Source organism: Achroia grisella, unplaced genomic scaffold (genome assembly GCF_030625045.1).
Source record: "Achroia grisella isolate CSIRO2021 unplaced genomic scaffold, CSIRO_AGI_Agris_v1 utg512, whole genome shotgun sequence".
Taxonomy (NCBI): domain Eukaryota; kingdom Metazoa; phylum Arthropoda; class Insecta; order Lepidoptera; family Pyralidae; genus Achroia; species Achroia grisella.
Genome location: NW_026712906.1, coordinates 533,063 through 560,309, shown reverse-complemented (window position 1 = coordinate 560,309; position 27,247 = coordinate 533,063). Strand labels below are relative to the sequence as shown.

Sequence of the window (27,247 nt, the reverse complement as noted above, 5' to 3'; positions counted from 1 at the left end):
GTCAGGGTGTTGTAGGCACATCACATTTTAAAATAATAATAAGGACAATGATGTTCACATTACACTTTTATCATTTCGAATGATTTCATGTCGTTTTGAATTACTTATGTCATATTTGGACCATGGCAATTTTACGTCGCCAATATCTCGTCATCTAGTGTATAAAAAAGCAGTAGTTCTTCTCATGATACTAGTATACAGGTATCAGTCTTCCGCGTAGTCTCTTTGGTGAGAAGAATGAGAGTGACGCGAAACTCTCGCTAAAAAATCAGGGGAATATTCTAATCTGAAATTTTCATTTGCCAACATTGTCACAGAATTTGTTTATGTACATGTTGTGCACGCGGTAGCGATTTCGGCGCTGTAAAATTGGCATGTAATGGCACCAATAAACATGCCTTCGTGAGTCCCAGATTAAATTAAACGCTGGGATATAGGGATGGAGCTCATTCTAGGAGCATAGGTCCTCGTTGGTGTGAGGAGAGCTGAGCGGCGAGCTGGCGCTGCTGCAGCAGGCAGTAGAGGATGCCGGCTTGCGCCATCGCGTCGACGGTGCCGGCGGCGAGTAAATCGGTCCGCAGCTTGCCAGCCGCCGACGTGCCCGCAGGCCGCAGCAACGTCGGCCCGAACACCGTCGCCAGGTTGTGAAGTGACATCTTGTTGTCGCGTTCGTTCTGGTTAACTCTGCACACATGAACATTGCATCGTTACTGTTAATCATTCAACCTTAATGTTGAGATTGGTACATTTTTCATCACAAGTCAAGAACTATGCAGCACATAAAACTAGTATTTGAAATATATAAATAAACTGTTTTCATAGTAATCATTTTTCTTTTCATGCAAAAGTTTAAGTAACTTAAGTTTAAAAAAATATAGTCGTATGTACGACAGACAAGAACCAACAATATAACATTGCATCCTTATACCAATAAATACATCTAAAGCATTAAGAGAATTACTAAATTATTATTATTTAGCATGACAGTACTGTATTAAAGTATAATTAATCACGCTGAACGCATCACTTACTTTACGAAGTGGTTAAGTAGAAAATCGATACAATTTTTGTTCAGATCCGGTAATTGGGCGTAGCATTTCAGTAGAGCATGACGTCGGGTGTGCGCTGGTCCAGAGTCCACCGACGTGCCCACACCCTGGAAATAATTTCGTAAATATATACCTTTTGAGATTTTAACGAGCAAGTGATAAGCTAAGATGGCGGAGTATGAGGTGATATTTACTATTCGTGGGTACACAAATAAAATCATTAATACTTGGTGACTTAATTGTATGTAAAATTTTTTGGACTACTCCAATTCAGTTGGCCACAACTGCAGTAGCAGTCACATTTTATACAGGTTCGAACCTCGGCTTAGGCCATCGTAATTTCGATTCTTGTTTGAATTGGATGGGGGATCGATCGGAGGACATTCTCTTACAAAAGTAGGTGTCCTGACTATACATTTAGGCTCTATAATATTAGTTTGTTTTAAATACAAATATAAATACACGAAGTTAAAGCATCTGACTGTTTATCATTCATTGTCATATATTATATACAATATAGCAAACAAACATTAGGAGTCTACTAATATATTTAGTTGTTACATACAACTTGTATTCTATAAATATAAAAAAATATTTATGGTTATAAAATAATAAAAGTTATAGAAGTGTGAATGAAGTTAGGATTTAGCTCAAGGACCTATTAAGTGTTCAGAAGTTTCAGTTTTCTACAAAGTATTTTTATTACACCATGTTATAGTAATAAAATCATTAGTTGATACCAAATAGTTCTTTTACCATGTTTTTTTTTAGTTTAAAACGCCTAATTTGAATGGCATTTTGATACGCGATTTTATAGTAGGGGAACGATCTGTTATATTTAAGTACGACCTTACTGGTCCGAACACTTAAAAACATAGATAATAAACAATAGATGTTATAATAACACTTTTACCTGTGTGGCACCCCAAGTACGGACCAGCTCAGGGTAGAGAGCATCTGTAAATAAGGCTTCTGGCAATTCTCGTAGATACAACTTCAGAACGCCAGTCACTGAATGAATATCCACTTCCTTCAGTAGTTGTTCAGCTTCGTAAGCATCTATAAACGAAATATGGGAATATACATACTCTAACAAATAAAGCATTGCATACAATTAAGATATATATATATATAAGTAAAATTATACTAACTAGTTTCGAAGCTTTTTTTGAGCCTATTGAGGTCGGAGGCACTGCCAGAAACTCTGTAGATTCCCACCTCAAGTATGCCGCGACGTTCTACCTCACGTACACATGCGCTTATTATAAAGGGGATACTTCGTTTTTCCCGTCTGTAAAGTGTAATTATAATAATTAATGAAGTTTTATAAAATTAAATATGTTCGAATTTAAATTAAACCAATGTAAAGATTAAAGGAATGTATAAAGATAATTTAAAAAATCAATCATGCTAAAGTTGTCAACTTTTTATATAGTACGATGGTGGCGAACAATTATACAACTAAATCCCAAGCTAAGCTGGGCTTGTGTTATGAATACTAGACAACTGATAGATATACTTAGATACATGCATAACATACATCTAAAATACCCAGACAATACAAACAATCATATTTATGAATACGTGAAAGAGCGTACGTGTAAAGGCAGTTTATGAGTGACGTAGGCCTATATCGATCGACGACCCGCGGGCGATTTTTTTTTTCGGATTACTCTAATGCTGTTGGCCGCAGCTGGCCTTTACAGATTCACCAGACGTTAGAGGGCGAGTGCAGATGGCACTCCAAACCCGCGGAAGGACTTATGGAGCGGCTGAAGGCCAACTCCTGCCTGACGGATACGACTTTAGTCTGAGAGCACCACTAGGGGTTCGAACCTCGGCTCAGGCCGTCGTAATTTCGATCCCCGTTTGAATTGGACGGGGGATCGATCGGAGGGGCGTCCGGGGGCGCCGGTGTGGTGCGCCCGGACGCGCGCAGGCGCCCGGTTGATTGCGCGATATTGTGTGTTTGAGGTCGTCGTCTTCGCCGGCGAGGACGGTGTCATGTGTGTGTGTGTGTGTGTAAAAGTGTGGTCGGAGTGGGCCCGCGGGCGAGCGAGACAACGGGGAGGGCGGATACGAACTCGGCGACGCTTCGTCTGCATCTACATGGTCATCGTTTCGTGATTTTTCAGTGACAGGTAATAGTGTGGGTAAAGTCAGGTCAAGAGTAGCGTCGGCCTGTGTCGATGGACGGAGTGCGTGTAATTGAGAGAGCGGTAAAGACGGGTAGTTACTTGGCGACGTGTACGATCTTGGCGCCGAAGAGCGCCCCGGGCTTGGCGGTGGGCACGCGGCGCGCGGACCGCTCGCTGGGCAGCAGCCGCAGCCGCAGCGGCAGCGAGCCCCCGCCCACCGACACCGCGCGCGGCACGCCGCCGCCGCCGCCGCCGCTCCCCTCCGACACGAACTCGCGGGACAGCTGCGCAACCAGCCGCACATTCAAACGCATTCAACGTAACTTTTGTCCTATCAAATCGCGGCCGAAGTAGAAAAAGCTACGAACGTCTATATATCTATACATATATAATGAGAAATATTAAATACGACAGAAGAGGAACAAACATAATAAAAAAAAACTACGACATCAGGATTGTTGTTTTTTTATTAAGGATTAATAACAAATGTACTTCTTCTGATATACTTTGTTTCGTATTTTTTTTAGGACGGCCATAAGTTGAACTATGAGACGTTTCAAGGTTATCCATTCATAACCGACAACCTGTATATAAAATATGTCGACTGAGCGATGATTTTGTAATGGAATTTTAAAACATACATACCTTGAGAGTACACTTCCCTCTAAGTACAGGTCTAGCGGCGTCTTCGTACAGTAATAATCGCAAGTTTTGCGAACCCTCGAGATCCAAAGTAAAGCTCTCATTCCACCGCGGTTGTGAACTGCGACATACTAGTTTCGATTTCGCTTTGCGGAAATAATGTCCATATGAATCAACCTCCACGACTATGTAATAATCTGTAAGATAAATATTCTTTTAAACTGCACTAGTTATATAAATCTCTAAGAAGGCACGGTTTACATTATTGTACTATAATTCCATTGAGGTAGATGCTACATGCTTCATATAAAATAATTTTGCCGACAATATTATAATTTATTGCATAAGCAACCAGGGTAAGAGTCCCATAATTAAGAATCATTACATTACATAGTATAAAACAAAGTCGCTGTCGCTGTCCGTCCCTATGTATGTTTAAATCTTTAAAACTACGTAATGGATTTTGAAGCGGTTTTTTTTTTAATAGAAAGAGTGATTCGAGGAAAATTTATATATATATAGTGTAGTGTAGTGTACATTTATATAATACTAGCTACTCGGGGCGAGTAGCTAGTATTATATAAATTCGGCTTCGGGTGTTTATATAAATTTATAGTAGTTTAGATTAAGGTATAAAAAGGATGTATCATAGATGTTACATGTATGTACATATATATTGCTACACACAATATATATGTTTTATGAAGATAAAAAACGGGGCGATTACAGCAAAGAACATTGTTTTGTGTAAATATAAGGATATTCTATCTGTATAAAGAGTAAATGACATGTGGTCGAACATCTCAAACCTTTCTCAAAACAAATATAAAGCAAAGTCTAATATGTATGAATATAATACGAGTATATTACGTGCGAACAAGTAACGTGCAATTACTTATATTTACTATTATTAAATTCATACCAGCCACGGCATCAAGAGGTGCAGTCATGCCACCTATATGGAGCTGTAGATCTCCAAGCAGTAAGGATTCATCGCGTCCACTGCGTAATAGATACGATCCCATATCAGTTTGCAAGAAGCTGCGGCAAGCGGTCACCCATGCTTGAAGCTCCAACATTGAAACTGTACTTGCTCCAGCCGGCGGAGCTGATGACGCCTAAAATTTTAAAGAATATTTATTCTAAAATATAAATTCATAGTACTATATTTGGTGTGTAGGTTCCTATAACAATCTTAATTTTAGGACCATGCATAAATGTATAACAAAAACAAGCAATTACAAATTAGAAAAAAATGTACTAAAGGACAGTTTAATAGCAATTTTATACTATGCCCTAAAAATCGTTGGGTGATTTAGATTATGAATTACATATCTCTTCTATTAAAAGTTTACTGAATAAAGATAAAAATTAAAGCATAATTATCGTCTGTTCATGCTAGCAAAAAACAAACAAGATGCACTAAAGAAATACGATAGCCTCATCATATCAACAAAAGGTGCGATCAGGAGCGCGGCCAATTTAAGGCGGGAATGCCAGAGCGCGCAATCGTGAGGCATTGTCTATATTGCATTTAACTTTTTTTAACACTCTTACAGGCTTTGCGTGTATGATTCAGGTCATTTTACTGTTTACTAAAATTTTATTATTTATTCCACAGATTTTACTTTACAAACACTTATAAATTATTAATTATCCTATAATTATGTTCTTGCTCTATAGTCAGATATCAGTTAAAAGAATTATAAAGAGAATTAATTATTACAAAAATGCGCTAAAATCACGCACACTTGAAGAACGCGGGAATACGCGCTGGCATGCGACGGGTGCGGCAGCATGCATTCTTTCTTCCATGAAAGTCTATTCGCGCGTGAAAGAGGATACGTGTAAAGGCTAGCGTGTAACGAAAAGCTATTGACCCGTAAAATAAATTCACAGTGAATAGCTGCCCTTACACGGCACTTTACAGTCACCTGAAGGGCGTGTATGGAGTCGATCCACTGCGTGCGCTCAAACTCGGAGCTGAGGAAGAAGACGTGGTGTCGCTGCAGTGCTGCGGCGGCGGGCGGGCGGGCGCCCACGCGGAACACCAGGTTGGGCGACGCCAGCACCAGCTGCTCCTCCAGTTCACACAACTTTTTGCGCAACTTCTCGCCCCCTCCGCGACCACCGATACGTATTTTCTGCAGCAGTCAACATACAAATAAATTCCATAAATTCAACCGATACAGTGAGAATATACATACTGTATTTTATTTAAAAAAATGAATACTACATGAATCTCATTATGATTTTTTTGGTTGTCGGATCGCACACAGATTTTTTTATTTTTCAAAAGATGAGCAAGTTAAGAATATCATTCTAGTTTTTATCCCAATAGGAATATAAAAAAACTGTTCAAATGAGAACTTTTTTAAGTCAATTTAAATGCTATTTAAATTGATACGCTATACGGCTGAAGCGAATAACGTCCTTATTAGGAATAGTGTGGGAAGGTCTAATAGTGTCCTGAAGGCAATTGCCTGTAAAATAGACTGTCGCATTCTGAGTCACTGGATGTGACAGGTAATATGTTAAGTGGTTGTCCCACATTTGCTTTTTTTTACTAACATAGGTTAAGTAATAATTACTAACAAAATGTAATTATTATTGTTATAGCAACCTTGTCATCCTGCGCGGCCCGTTCCTCGGCGAGTATCTGATCCCTGACGGTGGAGGCTTGCGACTTGAGTGCGACGATGTTAGCGGGCGAAGTCTCCCGCGTATCCCCCGTACCGCTGCCAGCCGTCTCCTCCTCTACCACCACGATGTCTGGCAGCGGTATGTACCACTTCAGTTCGAAAGTAAACTTGTCGCGCCCGGATGCCTGTAACACCGCGATTTTATCGAAAAATTATTTATTTTTTCACATGTTTACACGACGTAGTCAATAAAATGCTAAAGTAACTAAGCTATTATTCTAGTATTACAAAATTTGCAAGGCAATAATGAATAGACCCAGGAATAACCAAGTCTGTGACCAGCGTAAAAATATATATATAATAATATATCTCAGGCTAATTCACGCAACCGAGGCCGTCAATAAATAATCTTACATGAAAATTAATTGCAACCTGTAATAATCATCTTTACTTGTCTAAAATAATAAACTATTACAATTGCTGCTTATAATAAAATTAAGAAGTAATAATCGAGACAAAACGATCTCGATAACTCAGAGGGGGCAGTCGAAATTAAAAGAGTAGATATTGCGTACTCTCATGCAAACTACAAATAAAACTTGGTTTAATTACAATGTAGCGATTTACCTTGTATTTTGCACAGGCGATAGCATCGTTGAAAAGAAAAAGATGTCTTAATTTCCTGTGCCCATCTGACAATTCAACAATAAACGAATTCTTGACGAGTCTTCTTTGAGCTCTATCTGCGTTCTGTAGAAAAATAATCACCATCACATGATTCGATCTCTTTTCCAACATTACTATTTCAAATTAAATTATAATAAATATAATTTTAAAGCACCTTAATTTTAAACTTACCGGGAACATGGATTTGGTTTGTATAATATTGAACTCGTCTAGAAAATGTTGCGTCATCGTGAGAGCATCTGTTAACATGGCATGATCTGGATGGCTCGCTGGCGTATATTTAATGAGATCCTAAAAATAATAAATATATTGGATGTGAATAATACTTGTTTCTACAAATATAAGACTAAACATCTTGAAACACTTATAAACTTGATTGGACAAAGAGTATTTCGTTGAGTTTGTATTCAACATAAAACAAGCTGATATATAACGCAATATAAATTCGAATTTTTAATGAATAAATGGCATATTCTGTATAAATATTATATAGATCGAATTTATTTTATTACAGACAGTTTCTTTTATACTATCTACAATACTACCATTATACAAATTGAGTGTCGAGTGTTGTGGTCTAATGGTTGTCCTAAATTACATGCAGGTTAGATAAAACATTTATTTGCGTTAAAAAAACACACACACACGCAGAAGGTATACCAATGTAAAGAAATAGGTGCAAAGTAAATACATACAACTACGTTTGTCAGTTAATTAAGTTAAGTCAATATAGATACAAACAACATATGAGTAATATGGTGTTGCAATGTAGTAGCAATGTTCGTTTACTCAAGCAGGAAATCACTGATTTTCAGGTATTGCCTAGGCTCATACGCGAGGACGCTTACAACAAGACCGCCACATCCAACCAGCCCTACTACACTATCACTAATAGTAATAAAAACCAGTGACAAGAACAATAAATGACATGGATTAACATAAAATAAAGTGACAATGATTGTATCTCGATATAATAAAATTATAATAAACCTATTAATATTTCACAGTGGTGTGTTACCGTTACTGTTATCAAGCAAGTAAAAGTGTTAAAAAAACCAGTACGAAATATGAACTTGACTTTCATTCCTCCAACAACACAAATCTTTTAATTTTTATTGAACATTAATCGAGAGAATACTTTTATTATGAGGGGTGTATCAAAGATCTTGAGCTCAATCTCAATCTGTCCGATACAAAAAAAAGGAGACGGCGATAGGCTCGCCCCCCGTCACGTGGATTTGAATATATCCAGCGAAATGTGGCAAACAAAAATCTCTGACTACCCCATCTGGGATAACAGTTGTAGCCATTATAACAGTTATCGTTTCGTGTGGAAACGGCATATTTTGTATATAATATATTATAATTACCATACAATGATGCAATCCAACAACACATTATTTAATATTTCACGATTAGTATATTTATAAAAAAAGCCACAATAACCTAAGAAAAATCCGATTTAATTACCACACGTCTTGATTAAGCAAACTGAATTAATATTAAGTTTTTAATGATCTACAAAAATACTTCATTTATACCATAAGTAAATTTCAGTACATGAGTAGATTACATGTTATCTGTATGCTAATATTGACATAATCTAAGCATTATACAAACAAAGATATGGTATATGAATCTTTAAAATTAATTACAATAAACTTGTTGAATGGTGTCAACAATTAAATTTAATAAAAGTCGTGCCGAAGACAACGATTATTAGTTTACATATCGGCTGATTTTATATTTCAACTGCACCCGCGACTTCTTCCGCGTGGAATTCAAATTTATTTTTCTAAAATAAAAATAGCCTAAGTTACTCCTTATTACATCAGCTACCGACAGACAGACAGACAAAAATTTTAAGTGGTTTTTTGGGGTATATACCGTATTTATATTCATATGCATGTAGTAAAAAACGGCTATTTCAATATTACAAACAGACACTCCAATTTTATTTATATGTATAGATGTATAGATAAACCCTGGAAAATTGTCACAGCACCATATTGAGTTAGAGCTTCATCATTTGTCAGTTGTATTTTAGAAGCATTCAATGAGCGTGCTGTACATTTTATTTTTTTATTTTAATACTATTCTATTTGTATTTACAGTCAAATTAATTTATAATGTAAAGATGCCAAATCCAACAGAAAGCTTTTGAAATGTGATGTTGGAGAAGGATGGAAAGAATTAACTAGAAAGACAAAGTAAGAAATGAAAATGTACTACACAGGTTGAAACAAAAAAGGCAGATGTTGAATAGAAAATAAACGAGGAAAATAGGAGTACACTTGATACGGCACGATATAAATTTTTTAAAATAATTGTTGACGGGAAAATAGAAAGAAAGTGGGGGAGGGGAAGATCAAGGTATACCTACGACAAGCAAATTAAAGACAAAATTAGAGTCGTATCGTATCAACATTTAAAGGGCATGACGAAATATCGTGGAAAATGGCAAGAGCTCTACTGACAAGATCGTAGGTCTTAAATTATGTATGAATGATTATTTACACAAATTTCCTGTCTTCCTTTCTTGAATATTTATATGGTGATGGTTGAACCATTACATACAGTACTATATATATATGTGAACAAATTATTTTTTTCATAAATTGGAACATTCATGTAACTAAATTATCTACCGTAAACTGAACGTTATGGAAGACAGCACAATGCGTTAAAATTTTGGGGATCCATTAAATCTACTGTTATAACCTGCAAAACAAAAGCACATAATCATAGTGTGTACTGACGTGTAAGACGAGTGCGTTCTTTTGCACTCTTGCGACGGGCTTGTGCAACAGGTCGTCCAGCGAGCACGGCTGCCCGCGGCACGAGATGGCGCCCGTGAGCTCAGCGAAGGTGCTTGAACTACCGCATCGGCGCCGCACTGCGTCCGTAGCGCGCCCGTAATTGTGGAGAAATGCGCCATATACATTTATATTCTCCGCCTGCACATATAACATATCTAATCAGTATAAATCGGTCCACCACTAAATTTACGTATAGTACGTAAGTATGTTTAGATCGCCATTGACTCAACAAAAGAAGTATATACAAATTATTACTCAATATATTCTTTAGCATATTTTTTTTACAATTATTAAACTTTCCATTTGGAAAACTAGGAAGTACTAAGAATAAATCACTGAAACAAAATCCAGTTAATAATATAAGAAACATAAAAATATTTAACAACAGAACTAAATTTATGACAAATGTTCAATGCCTTGTTAAATAAAAAACTAACCATTTTCTTGAAGTGAATGCCAACAGACAATGGCTCTTCCCAACTTGCTACAGCTGCTTTGAGACCTTCTAAAAAGTTTTTGTGCAATTCATGAAGTTCTGATATTTTGTAAAATATTGTATTAAATTCTTCTTCAGTTATGACTGGCTGGGATGTAGATAGCGTCGCTTTTATAGCGTTCATATACTGAAAATATGTATGTATTAGTATCATATAAATCAAAATTTTTTTTTTAAATTAACAGGTATTTAAATTATTATATTGGTCCACACACCATTAGCTAAACGAGACATATAAGCAATAGTAGCAAAGTTGAAAGACGTCTGTCGATTTAGATATAGAATATCATTGTAAAAAAAGTAATAAAAGTTCATAAGTACCTTTTCCATAACGTATAAACATTCTACATATACTGTTTCGCTTTCTATAATACTCTTAACGATACAACGATGCATCGTTAGACGTTCAGCCTCAGCATTGTTCGTATCCTGAAAGTGTACCACATTATTTAAACATCGTCGAAATTACATGAATCTCATCAAACAACATTGAGTATGATGTATGCTTGATAGGTGACCACAATATGTGGTTCACTCACAGTCCACAGATCCTATAGGAACTGTAACGGATCGGTGGACTGTATAGGTGTCTCGTTGATTACCACGTAATGAGAAAGACGTAGATTCGGATGGTAAAATATAATATCACAATGCTGCGAAATAGTAGACAATAAGAATAAGTGAAATGTATCAAATAAAGACATGAAAAATATCAAAAGGGTTGTCAGCGGTCGGTTGCCAACAGTAACGTTAACTTTAAAACGTTAATATAATAAGTTATAATTATTACGTATTTGTGTTTCAGGTTCTTAACTGCCATGTCAAAATGTATTATTAATATTAGTAGATTAGTTAATGTACTTAAAAAATATCACTCAAAACAATTCCACAATATGCTTTTCTTTTGCTAAAAATTTTACTATGGCAATACAGTATATTTATTTAATATACTAGTGCTATTATATTAAGTTACAGACATATTAGGGTTATGTATAAAAAAGATAATTATTATTATGTGGATTGCATAACTATAAGGAACAAGTCATGGTTAAGTACACAAAGAGTAAAACAATTCGATTGTGATTCTGTTGTTTGGTACACTGTGTACCATAACAATGTAAACAATTTAGGTAACATTATTAAAGTATAGGAGTTGTATTAGTCACTTTACGTTTCGTGCGACTCCAGATCAACACACAATATGAAAAGATTAATAGTCTTTAGCACATTTATTCTGAAATTTATTCAATGCTATGGTTCTAGAAGTAAGTACATAAAACAATTATTATAAATGGTTTTTAATTTAATTTCATTAATTGATCACCTCTTATTAGGTTTTGAAGGAAATAGAGTAGACGTGACGCCCTATTATGACACCATTATATTTAGCGACATGGCAGATGTTATCAATGAATTTGATAATGTAAGTACTCTAACTTTTGCTGTTCATAAATAGTATATATGTATCATTAATTATACTATAAAAGAAATTATTGTTTCTAGAATGTGCCTTTCGATGTTTTTCTAAATAGCGAAAGTGATAGCGAAGAAAATGTAGAAGACCTCTTATCCGAATATCAGAATTACTTAGAAAAAGCTCACAAGCAAAGGAAAGATTATATGGATAAAATTGGTACTAAAAATAAAGTGCCTCTTATCCGCCACGATAAATATTTTCCTTACGGTCTTAGAGGGGACCGATACTATGATAATAATAAAGATCTTTTCAATCCTATCAATACGAAGAACCTACAAAATTTGAATAGTCCGTTTGATTTATTAATACCTCTCAATACGAAAACAAGACCATTAAGTAAAATAGAACACAGTCCATTTCAAAATCAATTATTGAATAAAGAAGTAACAATATTTGATAAAACTATATATAACGATAAAAAAAGTATGAACACTTCGCCCAATGTTGCTGATCTTAAAGATGACACCATTATAACTTCTTGCTTTTGTAAAATTGGGCAGATACCTTGTAAATGCAGTTGTAAACAATGTCTAATACCATTCGACCCTATCTCCCTAACACAAAATGTACTACTTTCTAATAACGAGAATATAGAAAATCCATTTTCTTATTCAGAATTTGATCCAGACAACTCAATAAACAAGATTTTTGAAAATGCTATTAACATACGAGTAAAAGTAGATGTCAAATTGCCAAAAATACGAGACCCTTTAAGGAAATATAAGAATTTAAATAATGACAAAATAGCAGAACATGGAAAAGACAATTCTAACGAATATAGTTCGGTTATCAATTCACCATTCTCCTATATTAACCTTCCAATACCATCAGATATCATTGGATATAAAAAGTCTAGCCTTAATAAAGTCGATCCAATTCACCAACTTACTATAAATAAGAAGAAAAAATTAAGGCCAAGCAGTAATAATAAAAAACATAGAAAAAGAATTATAGCATTAAATGACGATAAAATTACATCACTTCTGTCACTAGGTATAAGAGAAAATTATACTAATAATATTGATAAATTAAATAAGTATAAGATAAATACAACCACCACTATCATTCAGCTTATGAACGATACAATTAAGAATAGTATGAATAATGGTACCACTGCAAGAAATAGCACAAATGAATTCAGACATAAAAATGACACCAATTTAGAAGAAAGCATTTATTTCTTAGTAAATTTATCCAATAGTAATACCACAGACGATTATCATAAGATGGAGAACAGTATTGAAGCAGACTATTTAAAATCAAATCAACTTAATTTAACAATAGAAAAAAATATATCACGCAAGAAACGAGAGATAACGAATTCTTCATTTGCTATTAAAAATAATACAACTGCGGAACTTGACCATGGCCACTTGCAAGTCATAGTTAATTCAAAAAAACAGGAGAAAAATATGGCTCTTGATTCAGATTTATTGTATTGGCCAAATGTTCAAAAAAATAATTCTTTGGGAAGTTTAAAGACTATTAACACAATGATATTAGAAAGAGAATCCAAAAAGGCTAAAGTAAACATGAGTAAAGAAACAATCCGCAATAATCATACTGTAGCATTAGAGCAGGCCATATTCGGCCAAGTAGATTGGGATGACGTTGATACTATAGTGCCGGCCTTTATATCATTTATTGGCAAATATCTAAGAGGTATGTTGACATTTTGTTCAACCACTACATGTCATTCAATAAAATGCGCTGAAAAAATGTGTGAGCATAGAACTTGTCACCCGGAAGAGAGATTCAAACAAAGAGGACATTGTGCTGGAACTGTAACAGGTGAGATTTGCTACATGTAATTATAGTTTATTTTCATTACAATGCTATAAAACAAACACTTCGAAACTGATGCACATATATGCCGGCAATGATGAATCAATCATCAATATAACATCTAATAAAGTTTAATTGCTATACGAAGATAAAATTTGATTCTCACTGCTACTATTATAGGTGCCTTATACCTGCAGTACCACAAAACGTACTAATATATTTCGAAAGATATGACAGCTGAAACAGTATAGCCCAATCATAAAATAAAAAATCTAAGATTCACATAAAGCTATAAGGAATTATTCTATATATACAACAAATGTGATGCAGATATAGGTGCCTCATTATCGATCAGTGTGGAAGAATGGTATTAAATTTTATGAGTGTAGATTGAATTTTCAAAACTTTCATGATTTGCTTCGTTAGAAAAGAAATGATAGATTCCGGTGGTGAGTGACACCGACTCACTTCGCAAGGTCTTAAGCTCGAGCATTATCATTTGTTTTCATTCAAATATACCATTATCTATAACAACATATTGTTATATCGATAGTAAAGATTTTATTTAAGGTATTGTTTAATACTATTCATCAATTAATCTATTACTAATATAATTTCAGATAGTGTAGCCTCCATGGAATCTATTATGGACTTGCCGTCTAATATTGCTTTCGAAATCGTTGACATCTTGCAAGACAAATTGTTAGGAAAATTATTTGGTAAAATAACACTCTGCATAAGTACCAAATGCATTTCTTTTACTACGGCTAAAAAATTTTTCATGAAATGTAAGTGCATGTTAAAAGAATTGAATAAAATTGGCCATTGTCCAAACGTAAAAAATGTGAAACTTATGTAACAAAAGCCTTAGTTAGAAAATTAATACAGTGAATAATAGTGTTTTGAAAATAAATGAAGTTAAAAAGAAACAAAGTGTTTATAAACAAAGTCCTTAGCGAGTTCTGGCAATAATTAGCGATTACAGTAATTACACATGTTCTCTCAAGATGAACCCTTCACTGAAAATTTATGACGAAGTATTAGTTTATATATTATCAAACATAGTAATATACACTTTTATTCTCCTTCCGACATCAGCGTCTGCCGTAAGTATTGTTTCAACTAAAAATTAAATATTATTCAACTGGGTAATAAAAATATAAAACTTGAACTTTTTCTAATTTCAAGGCACATTCCGTCCTTAAGCCTAAATTACAACAAGGGAAATCATTGGTGTAGAATAAATAATTAATGAATAATAATGTTTTACGTGTATTTTTACATTCCTTACCACATAATAGATCTTTCAAAAATAATTTCTTACGCCGATATATATGAGATTTAACAAATTAATGTTACTCTCACTCGTGTAACAAGCTAATTTGTCGAATATCATGTTCGTTTGATTAACATTACATACAGAGAACCCTACCCTTTTTCTAAACAACTCTTTAAAGTACGGTTCTAATTTCAATTATGTTGAAAGCAGTAAATATCATATTAATTGGTAATTATGTGTGTGTCATAAGGAACAAAAAAGTTGTTACACAGTTAAAAGTAAATAGAAATTTGAAATATATTTCTTATGAGTAATGAGTTAACAGAAGTCGTTGTATGATAAAGCTGCTGCATTAAGCTGGTATGGTATCTTTATCCGTAAATTGGTATAGTTAATCATAATTATTTTATGATGAGTATATTTTTTTAGGAAAGTGAAGAAACATATTTATCTCCGTGGACTATTATACAAAAGGCAATACCGAAAGTGGTTGATTTCAATTCTGAAGGCCAGTATTCACTCAGAAATGTAAAGCATGAACGAATCGTTAGTTTGCAAAAAGTATTAGAAGCTGTAGGCAGGAAAACAGATTTAAAAGAATTCTTTCGTAACGAAGATAATTCACAGTGGGAATCAAGTTTTGTTATAAACGAGATAAAAGATTTTGTTCATAGCATATTTGCAACGTTACGGCCACCTGCAAAATTGAAAATATTGACCAACTGTAACAAACCAATGGGTATTTGTAGATTCTTGACTTGTCCAAATATAAAAGAATTCTGCATATTGTGTGAGGTAAATACGAACGAGGAGAAAACAAATTCTACGAGTTGCGAAAAAATATCCACGAAATATTTAGTGACATACAGGCATAAGAAGAAAATGTAAACAACACGCGTCACTTTAAAACTAAAAAAAATATATTATATACATATGGATTAAATTATTGTTTAATTTTTAAGGATATAATAAGTATTTTTAACTTTTCTGTTTACAACGCAATAGACATATCACATACTTATCTCGTTTGCTTTTTGGATACGAGAAAAAACTTAGATGCCGGTAAAATTAAAAGCTTTGTCAGTATGGTCGTTTATTGCTCATTAAGTAAACATTCCGGAGTGAGCCTTATCTCGGCCCAGATAGGACCGTAACTAAGAGAGGTCTGTATATAAAGCTAAGGTGCGAGAATACAAACATTTGTTTCTGTGTAAAGATCTTAGCGTAGCCATGTTACATCCTAAACGTATCCTATCATTTTTACTATTGTGTTGTGTTTGTGGCATCCTCTGTAAACCTACTGATCGTAAGTATACACATTACACATATATGTGTAAATGCATATTAGATTAAGTTTTAAATAACAAAACGCACAATCATCACTAACATCGCTTACAGATGACGTAACACGGGGCCGGGGAATTAGTTCTACTATATGGGGCTGGATAACATACCCTTTCTCGTGGTGGAGTTCCGAAGAAGTGAAACCCCCCATTAATGATATGCTCATTGGTTCACCTACATTGATACCTCCTAACAGTGTGGAGATTAGCACCCACAATGTAACGGTGTGGTGCAACGACCAACTGTGTACAACTAAGAGATGTTTTAGTATTGGGTGTAAATATACTATTTGTAATATATACGATACTGACTTAAACGGTGAATGTCGGGAATATATCACAAAACTACCAGATACGACTTCCTCAAAACCTATCGAAGCTGCTTCTACAGTGACAACTCACACTGAAACCTCAGAAGCAACTAATCCGTCGTCGTTGGGAACGTCTACTACAACATCAATTCCCACTATCAGTCAAATACTAGATGAACGTCCTTTAGCACTCGAAGCCGCAATATCATCTACTGTGATCGATAGCGATAAACAAAACTCCACCAAAGCTGCTAAAATTAAATCTTATAACGACAAGGTAAAGTATTTGATATTCAGACTAATATAGTATAGATGAAATCTGTTTTTACGAGTGTTTAAAGTATTAGGCACCACACTAAATATCCTGTTATATATATAATATGTGGTATATAACAAAGCATTCACTAACAAAAGAACAGCAAAGTTACAAATATTTTTGATAAAAAATACATATTATTTTCAGGTGTGAGCACTACTGAACCAGAACCTGAGTCATCTGTATTGCATGAGACAAACATTTTTATATCAAACTATATTCAATCAATGATGGAAGACTATGCAACCACGTTGACAAACAAACTAATAGAACATCTTAACATCGACTCGTTCTGTGTTAAAGGCATTTGTTATTATACTGTATGTGAAACTGACAATTGCAAATTACGCCACTGCAAATACTATTTATTAACGAAGCAAGAGATTTGTACTATTAAAATATCAAATTCCATAAAAGTGATGCCAAACAGAAATAAAATCCTAAGTGTTAATCAAAAGAACCAAGAAAATTATGAATTAGAAATTATAAATAAAATACTAAATAAATAATCGGAAATCATTTATTTAACTTAATTTTTCTACCAGCGAATAAGATGGACCAAAATGTATGTTTTAAAATTACAACATGTTTACTTAACTTATGTTGATGATAAGAAAGTAGAATTCTAGTAGCATAGTTTGTTTAAATGAACACGCCATATACGTACCTAATAGTTAGTAAATAATTTAACTAAATTACATTGAACTACTACTATAAATGCAATAGTTAAATGTTTGTTGCCATTTCACGCAGAAAGTACTGAAATTATATAATGTAAAATATTGTATAAATTGGATGAAATATAATTATGAATGTGAAAAACCAAGGCAAGGTTCAAAGCATTGATTGATTTCCAGCCCTTCTCGATCAATTAGGTCATCGCCCTACTTAGCTACATTTACCAATTCGCGGTCTAACACCATTTGCCTTTCAAGAGCGAACCGAGATACCAACAAAACAATTAAATATGTATTTTCTTTATTATACATATGTAACATGTATTTTGTATTTATCTGGATTATACTTATATTTAATTTTAACATTTATTTACATTTTATCAATTCAGAATGCTATATATTTTATTTGAAGAAAGAAAATAGTAAAAAAAATAAAACATACCTGATGGTGAAGTTTTCTAAGTACAGGTGGAGTGGCGGTGGTATCAGTTTCAGACGATGTTGTTCTTAAAAGTAGAGGTATGTTGCTTGAATCTCCTAATTCGGTACCCTCTCGCTCGCTCAAGTCACCATCTTCGCCTTGTCTATGAATTACATACATTTTACAATAAATATCTATAGACACAACCGTACCGGCAAAAAAAATTAAATGAACTCTAAATATAAACTGAACGACTATTTAAATCTATCTTGATTATTTAAATTTCTCTTCATTTTTAAAATCAAGGTAAACAAAGATGATTTTAGTTTTCAGTTTTTCTTAGCCCGTCCGTCGTAGACATATATCAGGTATATAACGTGCTGAAAAATTTACTGCATTCTTGGCCACAAGGCATAATATTAGTAGTATACATTACATTATAATATAAATCATCATATTTTAAAAAAAAATCCATTTAACCATTTGTTGAAATATGTAGATGTTTCTGGTCCAATCATAATATGCTTTGGTACGTACTGTAAAGGACTGATTTACTACTACCTAAATTAAGAAAAAAAAAAGATTAATTTTGGAAGTAATGTGGTGGTACCGAAACTTGAAATTAGTTTATTATTATAAACTAACTAATACTACGCTCTGTAGCACGAAATATAGATAATTTGTTAGCATCTTGTATATAACGGATCTGTAGAGACAACTGATAAATTACAGGATAAGAGGTGTAACATCTTAACACTCTGGAATGGCAATGCATGAAGGGTGTTACGAGCTTAACATATCAATGTGATGTCCATAATTGCATTTTATTACAGTTACCATATACCATCAGTCGGGCGACCAGCTTTTTTATATATAAAAAATCTCATGTCAAAAGTTTCCTGTCTATACTCTTTCAAAAACGGCTTAACCGATTTTGATGATGTTTTAAATGTATAATCAGTAGGTTTGAGAATAAGTTTATAACTATTCTTATACCCCTAAGTGTTAAGGGTGCCTCGCCTCAAAAATGTTTTTTCATTTTTTCGACAAAATTTTATTTTTTTTATTATGTGGCATTAAAAAATACATAGGTACAACCCTACATTTTCTCCCTTCTACCACCAACTCCTATTTTTTGTAGCGTTATTAATTTATATGGCAAAACAACGGTTGCCGGACAGCTAGTATTGTATAAAAAAAACTGACTTACTGTATAAAGTAATGTATGTTGACGTAGTTGGGTGCCGCGGCCCCGGGCGGGGAGTCCGAGCGCGGCGCGGAGGGCGCGGGCGGAGCACTGGCTGCACTCAGGGCCAGAGTGCTCGTGCCACTGGACCCATCCTCTGTGCTCGAACCTGTGCCACCTATGCGAAAATCAGATTATTTATTAGATTATTATATACATGAAACAAAAACTTATTAATCCTTATTACGAAAATTGCGATGACGGAAGTATAAGATATTTCGTATACTTCCGTCATCGCAATTTGCAGACTTATAGTTTATTTAGAAGAGTGCAAAATCATATTTCTTAATTATGCGTAAAAAATACATTAAATCAATATAAAAAAATAATACACACTCTGCCATGTATTTTACACACATACGCATATACTATACTGTTTTGTTTATTGTTCAAGTCGGTGGTTACATTAAGAAAAGATTGTTTGTCTTTTATATATTTGTCTATAGTTCTACTGAAAGTCAAACAATTTAAATTAATTATGGTAGAATTTCGACATATAAGCGACCACCAGTAACAATAAATTCACAAATAAACTAGAGTCGATACATAAGTGTATTATCTATGTATCATAATCTTTTATTTTTCCTTATCCCATATCATTTGGGGTCGGCGTAAATCGTAATATCATATTAAAAATATCATTTTGTGTTAAGCTGTTCTCACTCCTCTACCCAAAGGTTTTCTGTAAGAGATCGCATAACTGTACAGCCTTTTGTACCGTCTTACTTGTTAGTTATGATTCCTGTAGATGATGATAAATATATGGTGCTAAACAAAAAAAAAGGAAAAGGCAATGTACTTAAATTTATACATATAGTCTTCCATATTCAACCTACCTGCTTGAATATATACATATTCTCCATCATTGATATCGGCGGGTACTTGATCGTAATATGGTTCATCCTCGGCAACGGGCATAGCTGCAGGTATGCTCTCCAATGATATAGGCGCTGACTTGTCATCACCCTCGAGCAGGTCCGGCGTTGTGGACGATACCTCTTCATCAATTGATCTAGGGGTCGCTGCACCTCCTGACCTTTTACGTTCTGAAGACAGCGAGTTTAGCGACTCGTAGCTTTTAACCTTAAAATATAGAGAAAAACGTTTTTTTATGGGAAAAATAATTCTAGTACTCATATTGGCGATTGTCTTCAAAAAATTTAAAAAAAAGTCAAGTCCATTACATCTGTCTATGGTTTTATATCTTTAATCAATTGGTAATTCTTAAGTCCTATTAAAAATAAAAAATTCAATAGTAGGGTTTTGCTACCTTATCACGACTAAATAACAGGACGGATTCTATAAATAATAGTAATCTTAATAATATTAGCAGGAGGTCGGTCACAGGTATATCAATTATGTCAAAAAAAGTAGACGAAGCGGAGATACTATGTGAAACGAGTTTATTTTTTTATCAGCGCCTTAGCAGCTTAAGCTCAAACAACCAATCAACACGTTTGGCAAACAGGCAATATTTGACAAAATGTACATGAGTCACTATTTATCTTTGTCGGCTTAATGGATTTTTATTAAATTTTACGTGAATATAGATCATCCTACGAGGATTATAATAAATCATTTCGAAAATCAACGATGACGAATAAGATGAAGACGGGGGTGACGGCTAGTTAAATACACAATCGGCCTTATTACAAAAAGATAAATCTGGTTTAGCACTAGTAATAAACCATTCACCAATGTATTCCTTATTACAAAATGAAGTTTATCTCTAAATCGTGATTCGTCTATGGTCTAAAGTTAGACCTGCGATGCCCCTAGTTTAACAGTGGTCTAAAAGCAAAAATACAAACTCCATTTTAAAAATTCTATTGTTAGTTGTAGTTTTTGGAAAAATATTTTAACTAAATTAAAAATATATTAACTAAAAATATTTAATACAAATTTTACGACAATAAAAACATATAAAAGACGTTAATTGTTATTTTTTCACTCAATTGACTTTGAAATAGTCATCATTCGAACGATCCAATAAAAATATCTCGCCGTTCCTTTTCTCCGTATAGGACTCCTACTAATAATTTAAAACTGATTTTCAGCCTAATAGTACATTAATAAATATTATATATTAATGAAATAGTTATAATGAAGACATAGATAAATAGAAATAAATTTATTTTTAGTTTATACATTTTTCTTTGAACTAATATTATTTTTGATCTTTTCAGTTTTCTGGTAAAATGGAACGTAATTGTACGGTGACAGACATGAGTGACTGATTTCTGTATGGAATACATAATGAACGATTTAACTGTAGTACTAAGTAGTCCTCTGTTAGATCTGGATTCGTAATAATGTTAGGGTTATTCCAAGTATTAACTTTAGGAATGGTTTAAACCACGACCATTTAGACCACGTTTCGTCCGAGTTTTAACAGATTTTTTGTAATAAGACCGAATAGGTTTTAATTGGAGGATTCTTGAAACACAGGATTTCATGTAAGAATAAATTAAATTAAATTACTGAACATTTATTATTATTACAATTGCATACCTTTTCACTAATGGATGGAGTCGACGCTCTACTGGCAATAGACTCTCTTGACTCCGTCTTGCGCATACGTCGTCCCAGAGAGGATGGTGGACTGTCTTCTGATAATCCGGACTCCGGTAATGACGACCCACGCTTATTGAATACTTTTGGTGGAGGTCTAAAAAGTAATGAGCTTATTATTTATATATTATGCTACGATTTGTTTGAAAAACTATATATATAATATTCGTTTTTCCTAATTTATAGGAAAAAAAAGGGTATTTTAGACTGTTGAGGAAAGACAGTAAAGCAATGATAGCAGTAAAAAAATATAATCTTGTAATTGCTATAAAATAAAATATTTACGGTATGATACACCGTGCGCGGGTATAGGTGTTAAAAACTTTGACGCAGGTATAGCAATGTTACAAAACAGGAACCAATGTTCTAAACTAAGTATTGAAGCAACGTTAGTTGCAGTATCGGTAGTTGAACAAATACCAACAGATATAGACTAACAATCTAACCTAAAACTGCAACTAAAGTGAAACGCTGACAAATAAAATACTATATTTATGCCTGACACACTATGTTAAGGTATAAAGGCAAAAAATAAACTATGCCAGACACTCACTTAGGCGGTACTTTCTTCTTAGCTGCCGCTGTTGGGTCCACTGGACTACTTTCGGACGACTGAGGGGACTCATCTGATTTCTTGGATGCATTTTCAGCTAGCTTCAGACCATTTACTTCGATGACTGTTACAAAGTCAGCAGTTTGTGACGTTGGACGGTTTTTAGCTTTGATTGGACTTGTTTGTTCTACTGCTGTGACAGGAAAGATATTGCAGATTAAAGAGCCGATATACCAATGATGTGACAAGAGTTTCAATAGCTATTTTTTTATTTTTTTAACACAACCTTATATAATTATTTTATTATGATTATTCATTTAGAAATCCCTTAACACGTTATAGGCGATTACTACTACTATAGAACAATGGACATATGGGATGTTAATATAAATGTACAGAATAATGATTTGTTGGTTTCATTATAATAAATATTGATGATGGAAAAGCTAATACCTATTCTGCATTATAGTATAAAAGACACAAAAATCTATTAATCCTTTAACATATAGACATAGCTGGTAATAGGATTAGTATTTCTTCGGTTTAATGAAAATATGTCTATATAAGCTAAATTGCTTAGTGTACTCTTTAGAAACTACATAGTTAAAAAGAATGGCAAAATAATTTACCTATTATGGAATGCAATAGAAAATAATTTACCTATTATTATTAAAAAATCGAAATTGCAGTAAATAAAGGATTTTTAGAATGAACATAGGTATAAAGATATTCCATGTGATAATTTCAGTCTCCACTTCAGAACTATTTGCATATTGCAAAAATGCTTTTTTATTTTTATTAAACTTTACCTTCCATTACACATTTCCATTATAATTGACAGCATTGGGCAGCATTTATTGATGATATTTATCAAGTATAACTAAAGAACTTTAAAACTGTTACAGTTGAATTAACAAACATGCAACATAAAGCTTCCATATTCCTTTATAACTCAGAAATCTAATTATAAAGTAAATAGATAAATAAATAACAAAAACATAAAAAGCTAGTTACCACTAGAATGTTCACTGTCAGTATTTTGTACAATTTCACTATGGCATCTTCTGCGTGCAGCCTCAGCTACCAAATTAGATGAGAGCTCATTGATGCACTGATTTACGGAGTTCCTCTCACCAAGTGGCTTATTTCTCAGTACAATTTCATCACTTTCAACTGTTTCTGTTGTTGAATCGATACTGCTTGCTAAACTGGTCTCACTTTTCTTAGATAATGAATTTGTGTTTGATTCCTACAACCAAATAAAATTAAATTTATAATGATGAGTTGTCATTCTGTTAGTGTTTTATTAAAAGAGCCATGTCACAAAAACCCTATTCCTTTTATTTTTATTTCATAATTATTAATAATAATGCAAACAAATAATTAGTAATTTAAAAGACTTCAATAATTAAACTAGATCAAATCATTATATCTAGAGGTACATATTGTAGCATTTTGTTCATACAGAGTATATTGGCTCATACAGTTTAATAAAGATATTCAAGTGATGTCATTATCTAGGATTATGATGATAGAGCCCTTTTACAGTAACATTGAATTATATACTCCATTGTAATGAAGCACTAGTAAGAAGCACAATAGCGTTGACAACATCAAATTTATTAGGAATATCAGTATGAGTAATCATAGTAGTATTTAATAGGTTGAATATACTTTACATTTTAAGTACCTACTGTTTATGTAGGATGAATGTATCCTATTAATTAATATGTGTTTATATTATATAATGTCTGTTTGGCTATAACAAATAAATATTGTATCTACCTTTCAATTAAATAAATTTAAACATTATGCTAGGATACTAGTTTTAAAAGAGCAATATTTGAGATTTTAAACAGCTTAATTTAATTATAGCAATCATAATAATAAATGTAGAAGTCCAACATACAATACAAGAGAACAAAAATTGTATGTGGTATTAAATTATTAATATAGAATATGTTCAGGATTCTCACTAATATAACCTACTACATCTTCATTTTATATCTAAATTTTTGTGCAAACAAGAATTACAAAGAAACAAAATCAACTCTTTATACTTCAAGTACCTAGTATACAAAATTATTGTAGTATCCAAAAATCTATTAAATTATGTCATTGCATTAATGGGTTTGATACGCAAATAGAGTTGGGTGGCGATAATATACAGTATATACACACACTAAATTTCCTGTTTCCATATATTATGTATACTTATGACATGTTGATTATGTCATTGTGGTAATTGTATGTGTGTCTTTAAAATTATTATAATCAATACCCAATGTAAAAGAATTGCTTATGATTAATAAAAATCAAAGAAATATTACTCTGACTCAGGTACTAGTAACAGTAATAAAGTTAATTTAATTACTGTTTAATAACAACAATTATAAATCTATTTCATAATAGTTTTATGAAATTGTGGCTAATGCCCATTTATGGGAATAACCCTCTCTTCAGCTAGATTCACTTCCCTACTCTTTGCTTATTGTAACAGTAAGGTTATTACTTTATATATAATATACATATGTATGATTCACTTTCACACACTAGTTTTTCACCACATCATGTTTTGGCTCTTCATACTGTACTGTATATGTATATCAGACTTCTAAACATACAACTGATTTATTCCTTTCTCTTTTAGTAATACTTCTTTCATCAAAGGAAAAGGAAATTTGTTCAACTTCATAAACCCTAAACCAATCCTAAAGGTCATATTATCATAGGGACATACAGGTTCATACAGATATAATAACTCAGACATATAGGTTCCTATTTAACATACTTCATGAATGTATTATTTTCACAACATAATGTTCTCTTTGTCTTTTATATATACCCCTTTTTTTAATTTTGTATATATAATCGACCTTAGAACATAAAATATAGTGGGGACCTGATGAACTGTGACAAAGGTTCTTCAGATACCCAGATATATAGATATTATATATATGTATTATATAGATACCTCGGTGGTCCAGCGGTCTAGTACACCGCTTTACGACCGATGGTCGCGGGTTCGATTCCTCGCACGGCACAAACATTTGTATTCATGAGTATGATTGTTTGTATCGGTCTGGGTGTTTTCTATATATAATATGTATGTATTTACAAAAAAAAAAATATATCTATGTACTTGTATCAGTTATCTAGTACCCATAACACAAGCTTTAGCTAGCTTAACTTGGGTCTAGATGGCGCTGTGTGAATTGTCCTAAGATTATTATTATTATATTATTTTTTAGTTGACATTTATTCTAGTAGTTTCCATTGTTGTTATTGTACACATACTAAAAATACAACTTGGTACAAATTATATATAAAAATGTTATCCCAATAATGGTAAAAATTATAATATTCTCATACTAATAATAGTAATCCTCATCAAATTGAAAAACAGTATATGATAAATAAGAGACACAAAAAACATATTCAATAGTAGAGAAATATTAGAAGTGAGTATGTGTATTACAAAAACCTATACAGTACACACAATAACAGTGCTTTTACATGCTCCACAAAGCATTATTGTAGCATATCCAACAGTTATCAATAAATATTAATTAGAAGACTCAATCATAATGAGCAATAGCCATAATGAATCAATTATATTAAAAAATTTCATCATAAGAAAACATTTCATTACTTAAGAAATTACAAAACTAAAAAATTATAAATATTATAAGATTATTATTTTAAACATTTATATTAAAAATTTTTGAATATAAATCGATTAGGAAAAATATCACTTTTTTATCATGTTACTATAATACAATCTTGATGAGTGTTGGGGTACCTGTTTGTTATCTAGACTCTTGTCGTCTGGCTCACTCACGTCAGTTCCCGACGGCGCCGCCCTATTGCCATGAGAAGCTGCTTTATGTTTCTCCACATCTGACAACAATGTCTCTAAATAAGAAACATAGAATTCTTCCTTTTCTAATTCTTCTCTAAGAATGGCCACTTTCTGTTTGTGTTTAGCCAAATTGGCCCTGACATCTTCCTCCCAAGCGGCTGGCAGTGTACTCTCAGGAAAACGTTGGACCCAAACACGCTGAAAATCTCCGAAGACACTCATCTCTCACAAAACGATTTCATGACCAATTTATGTTATAATTAATTTGAATAATTAACAGATTTATCAGTTTACAATAGTATCAAAACGTATAGGAAACAAATTGTGTCATTGCGAATTCTTGATTTTTATTTTTTTCACTGCCACTGCAATACTACAGATGAGTTGAGACTAGAGTTGCCAATCTTAAAATGTTCAGACTCGTACGAAAGGTACTACTCGAAGAAATACAAAAGTCTAGTGTATCTGTTGCCTCAATTTGCCCATCTCACAAATTATGTTCATAATTTTGGCGAAAAATAAATGTTATTAATGTGTCTTCGTTTACATCATCCACAAGATTCACTCACGGAAATGTAATGTAATGCAATTTTTCAAAGTAATCACAGTCCTATTAACATTAGAAGCTATAATTTTAAAGTACATTATTATTGTCCATAAATATCAAGTAAGTACATAAATATTTTACTATTTGTAACTTATCTTGGCGTGTACTGCCAAAACTATTAGAGTTACACTATGATCGTGGGGTTGTCCCTTTATAGTAGTTCCATAGGTAAAATAGAATAACTATGTGATTGTAATTAAGCTAACTGGGGGAGGCCTTTGTTTTTTTTTATACCACTTAGGTGGCAAACAAGCATTCGCCCCATCTGATGGTAAACGGTTACCGTAGCCTATGGACGCCTGAAACACCAGGGGTGTCACATACGC

The 27,247-nt window shown here is 33.2% G+C and overlaps 2 protein-coding genes across 3 annotated transcripts; one reads left to right on the top strand and one right to left on the bottom strand.

The window, feature by feature from the left end:
• Positions 1-435: 435 nt before the first annotated feature.
• On the bottom strand, positions 436-26,665 carry LOC131846753 (active breakpoint cluster region-related protein). 2 transcript variants are annotated; one of them, XM_059196138.1, is made up of 21 exons: positions 26,255-26,665; positions 23,467-23,701; positions 22,453-22,645; positions 21,840-21,996; positions 20,165-20,411; positions 19,293-19,446; positions 18,104-18,245; positions 10,795-10,902; positions 10,415-10,600; positions 9,918-10,115; positions 7,330-7,449; positions 7,099-7,221; positions 6,453-6,656; positions 5,764-5,973; positions 4,752-4,947; positions 3,833-4,026; positions 3,287-3,471; positions 2,201-2,340; positions 1,963-2,108; positions 1,032-1,156; positions 436-684 (listed from the first exon to the last, which is right to left on the bottom strand). In XM_059196138.1, the coding sequence occupies exons 1-21, from the start codon at positions 26,534-26,536 to the stop codon at positions 447-449; spliced, it is 3,783 nt and encodes a 1,260-aa protein (XP_059052121.1). In that variant the 5' UTR covers positions 26,537-26,665; the 3' UTR covers positions 436-446. The 2 variants fall into 2 exon arrangements, with proteins under 2 accessions (XP_059052121.1, XP_059052122.1); XM_059196139.1 differs by having other exon boundaries at positions 22,453-22,642.
• On the top strand, positions 16,233-17,927 carry LOC131846754 (uncharacterized). The gene is made up of 3 exons (XM_059196140.1): positions 16,233-16,320; positions 16,413-16,945; positions 17,132-17,927. Exons 1-3 carry the CDS (start codon positions 16,245-16,247, stop codon positions 17,135-17,137), a joined length of 615 nt encoding a protein of 204 aa, XP_059052123.1. The 5' UTR covers positions 16,233-16,244; the 3' UTR covers positions 17,138-17,927.
• Positions 26,666-27,247: the final 582 nt, after the last annotated feature.

Coding starts and splice junctions, on each gene's coding strand:
- LOC131846753 (XM_059196138.1), bottom strand. CDS start 26,536: ATGAGTGTCTTCGGAGATTTTCAGCGTGTTTGGGTCCAACGTTTTCCT. Junction 18,246..19,292: donor AACATACATTACTTTATACA/GTAAGTCAGTTT, acceptor TGTAATTCATAG/ACAAGGCGAAGATGGTGACT. Junction 3,472..3,832: donor GAGGGAAGTGTACTCTCAAG/GTATGTATGTTT, acceptor CTGGTTGCGCAG/CTGTCCCGCGAGTTCGTGTC.
- LOC131846754 (XM_059196140.1), top strand. CDS start 16,245: ATGTTACATCCTAAACGTATCCTATCATTTTTACTATTGTGTTGTGTT. Junction 16,321..16,412: donor CCTCTGTAAACCTACTGATC/GTAAGTATACAC, acceptor CATCGCTTACAG/ATGACGTAACACGGGGCCGG.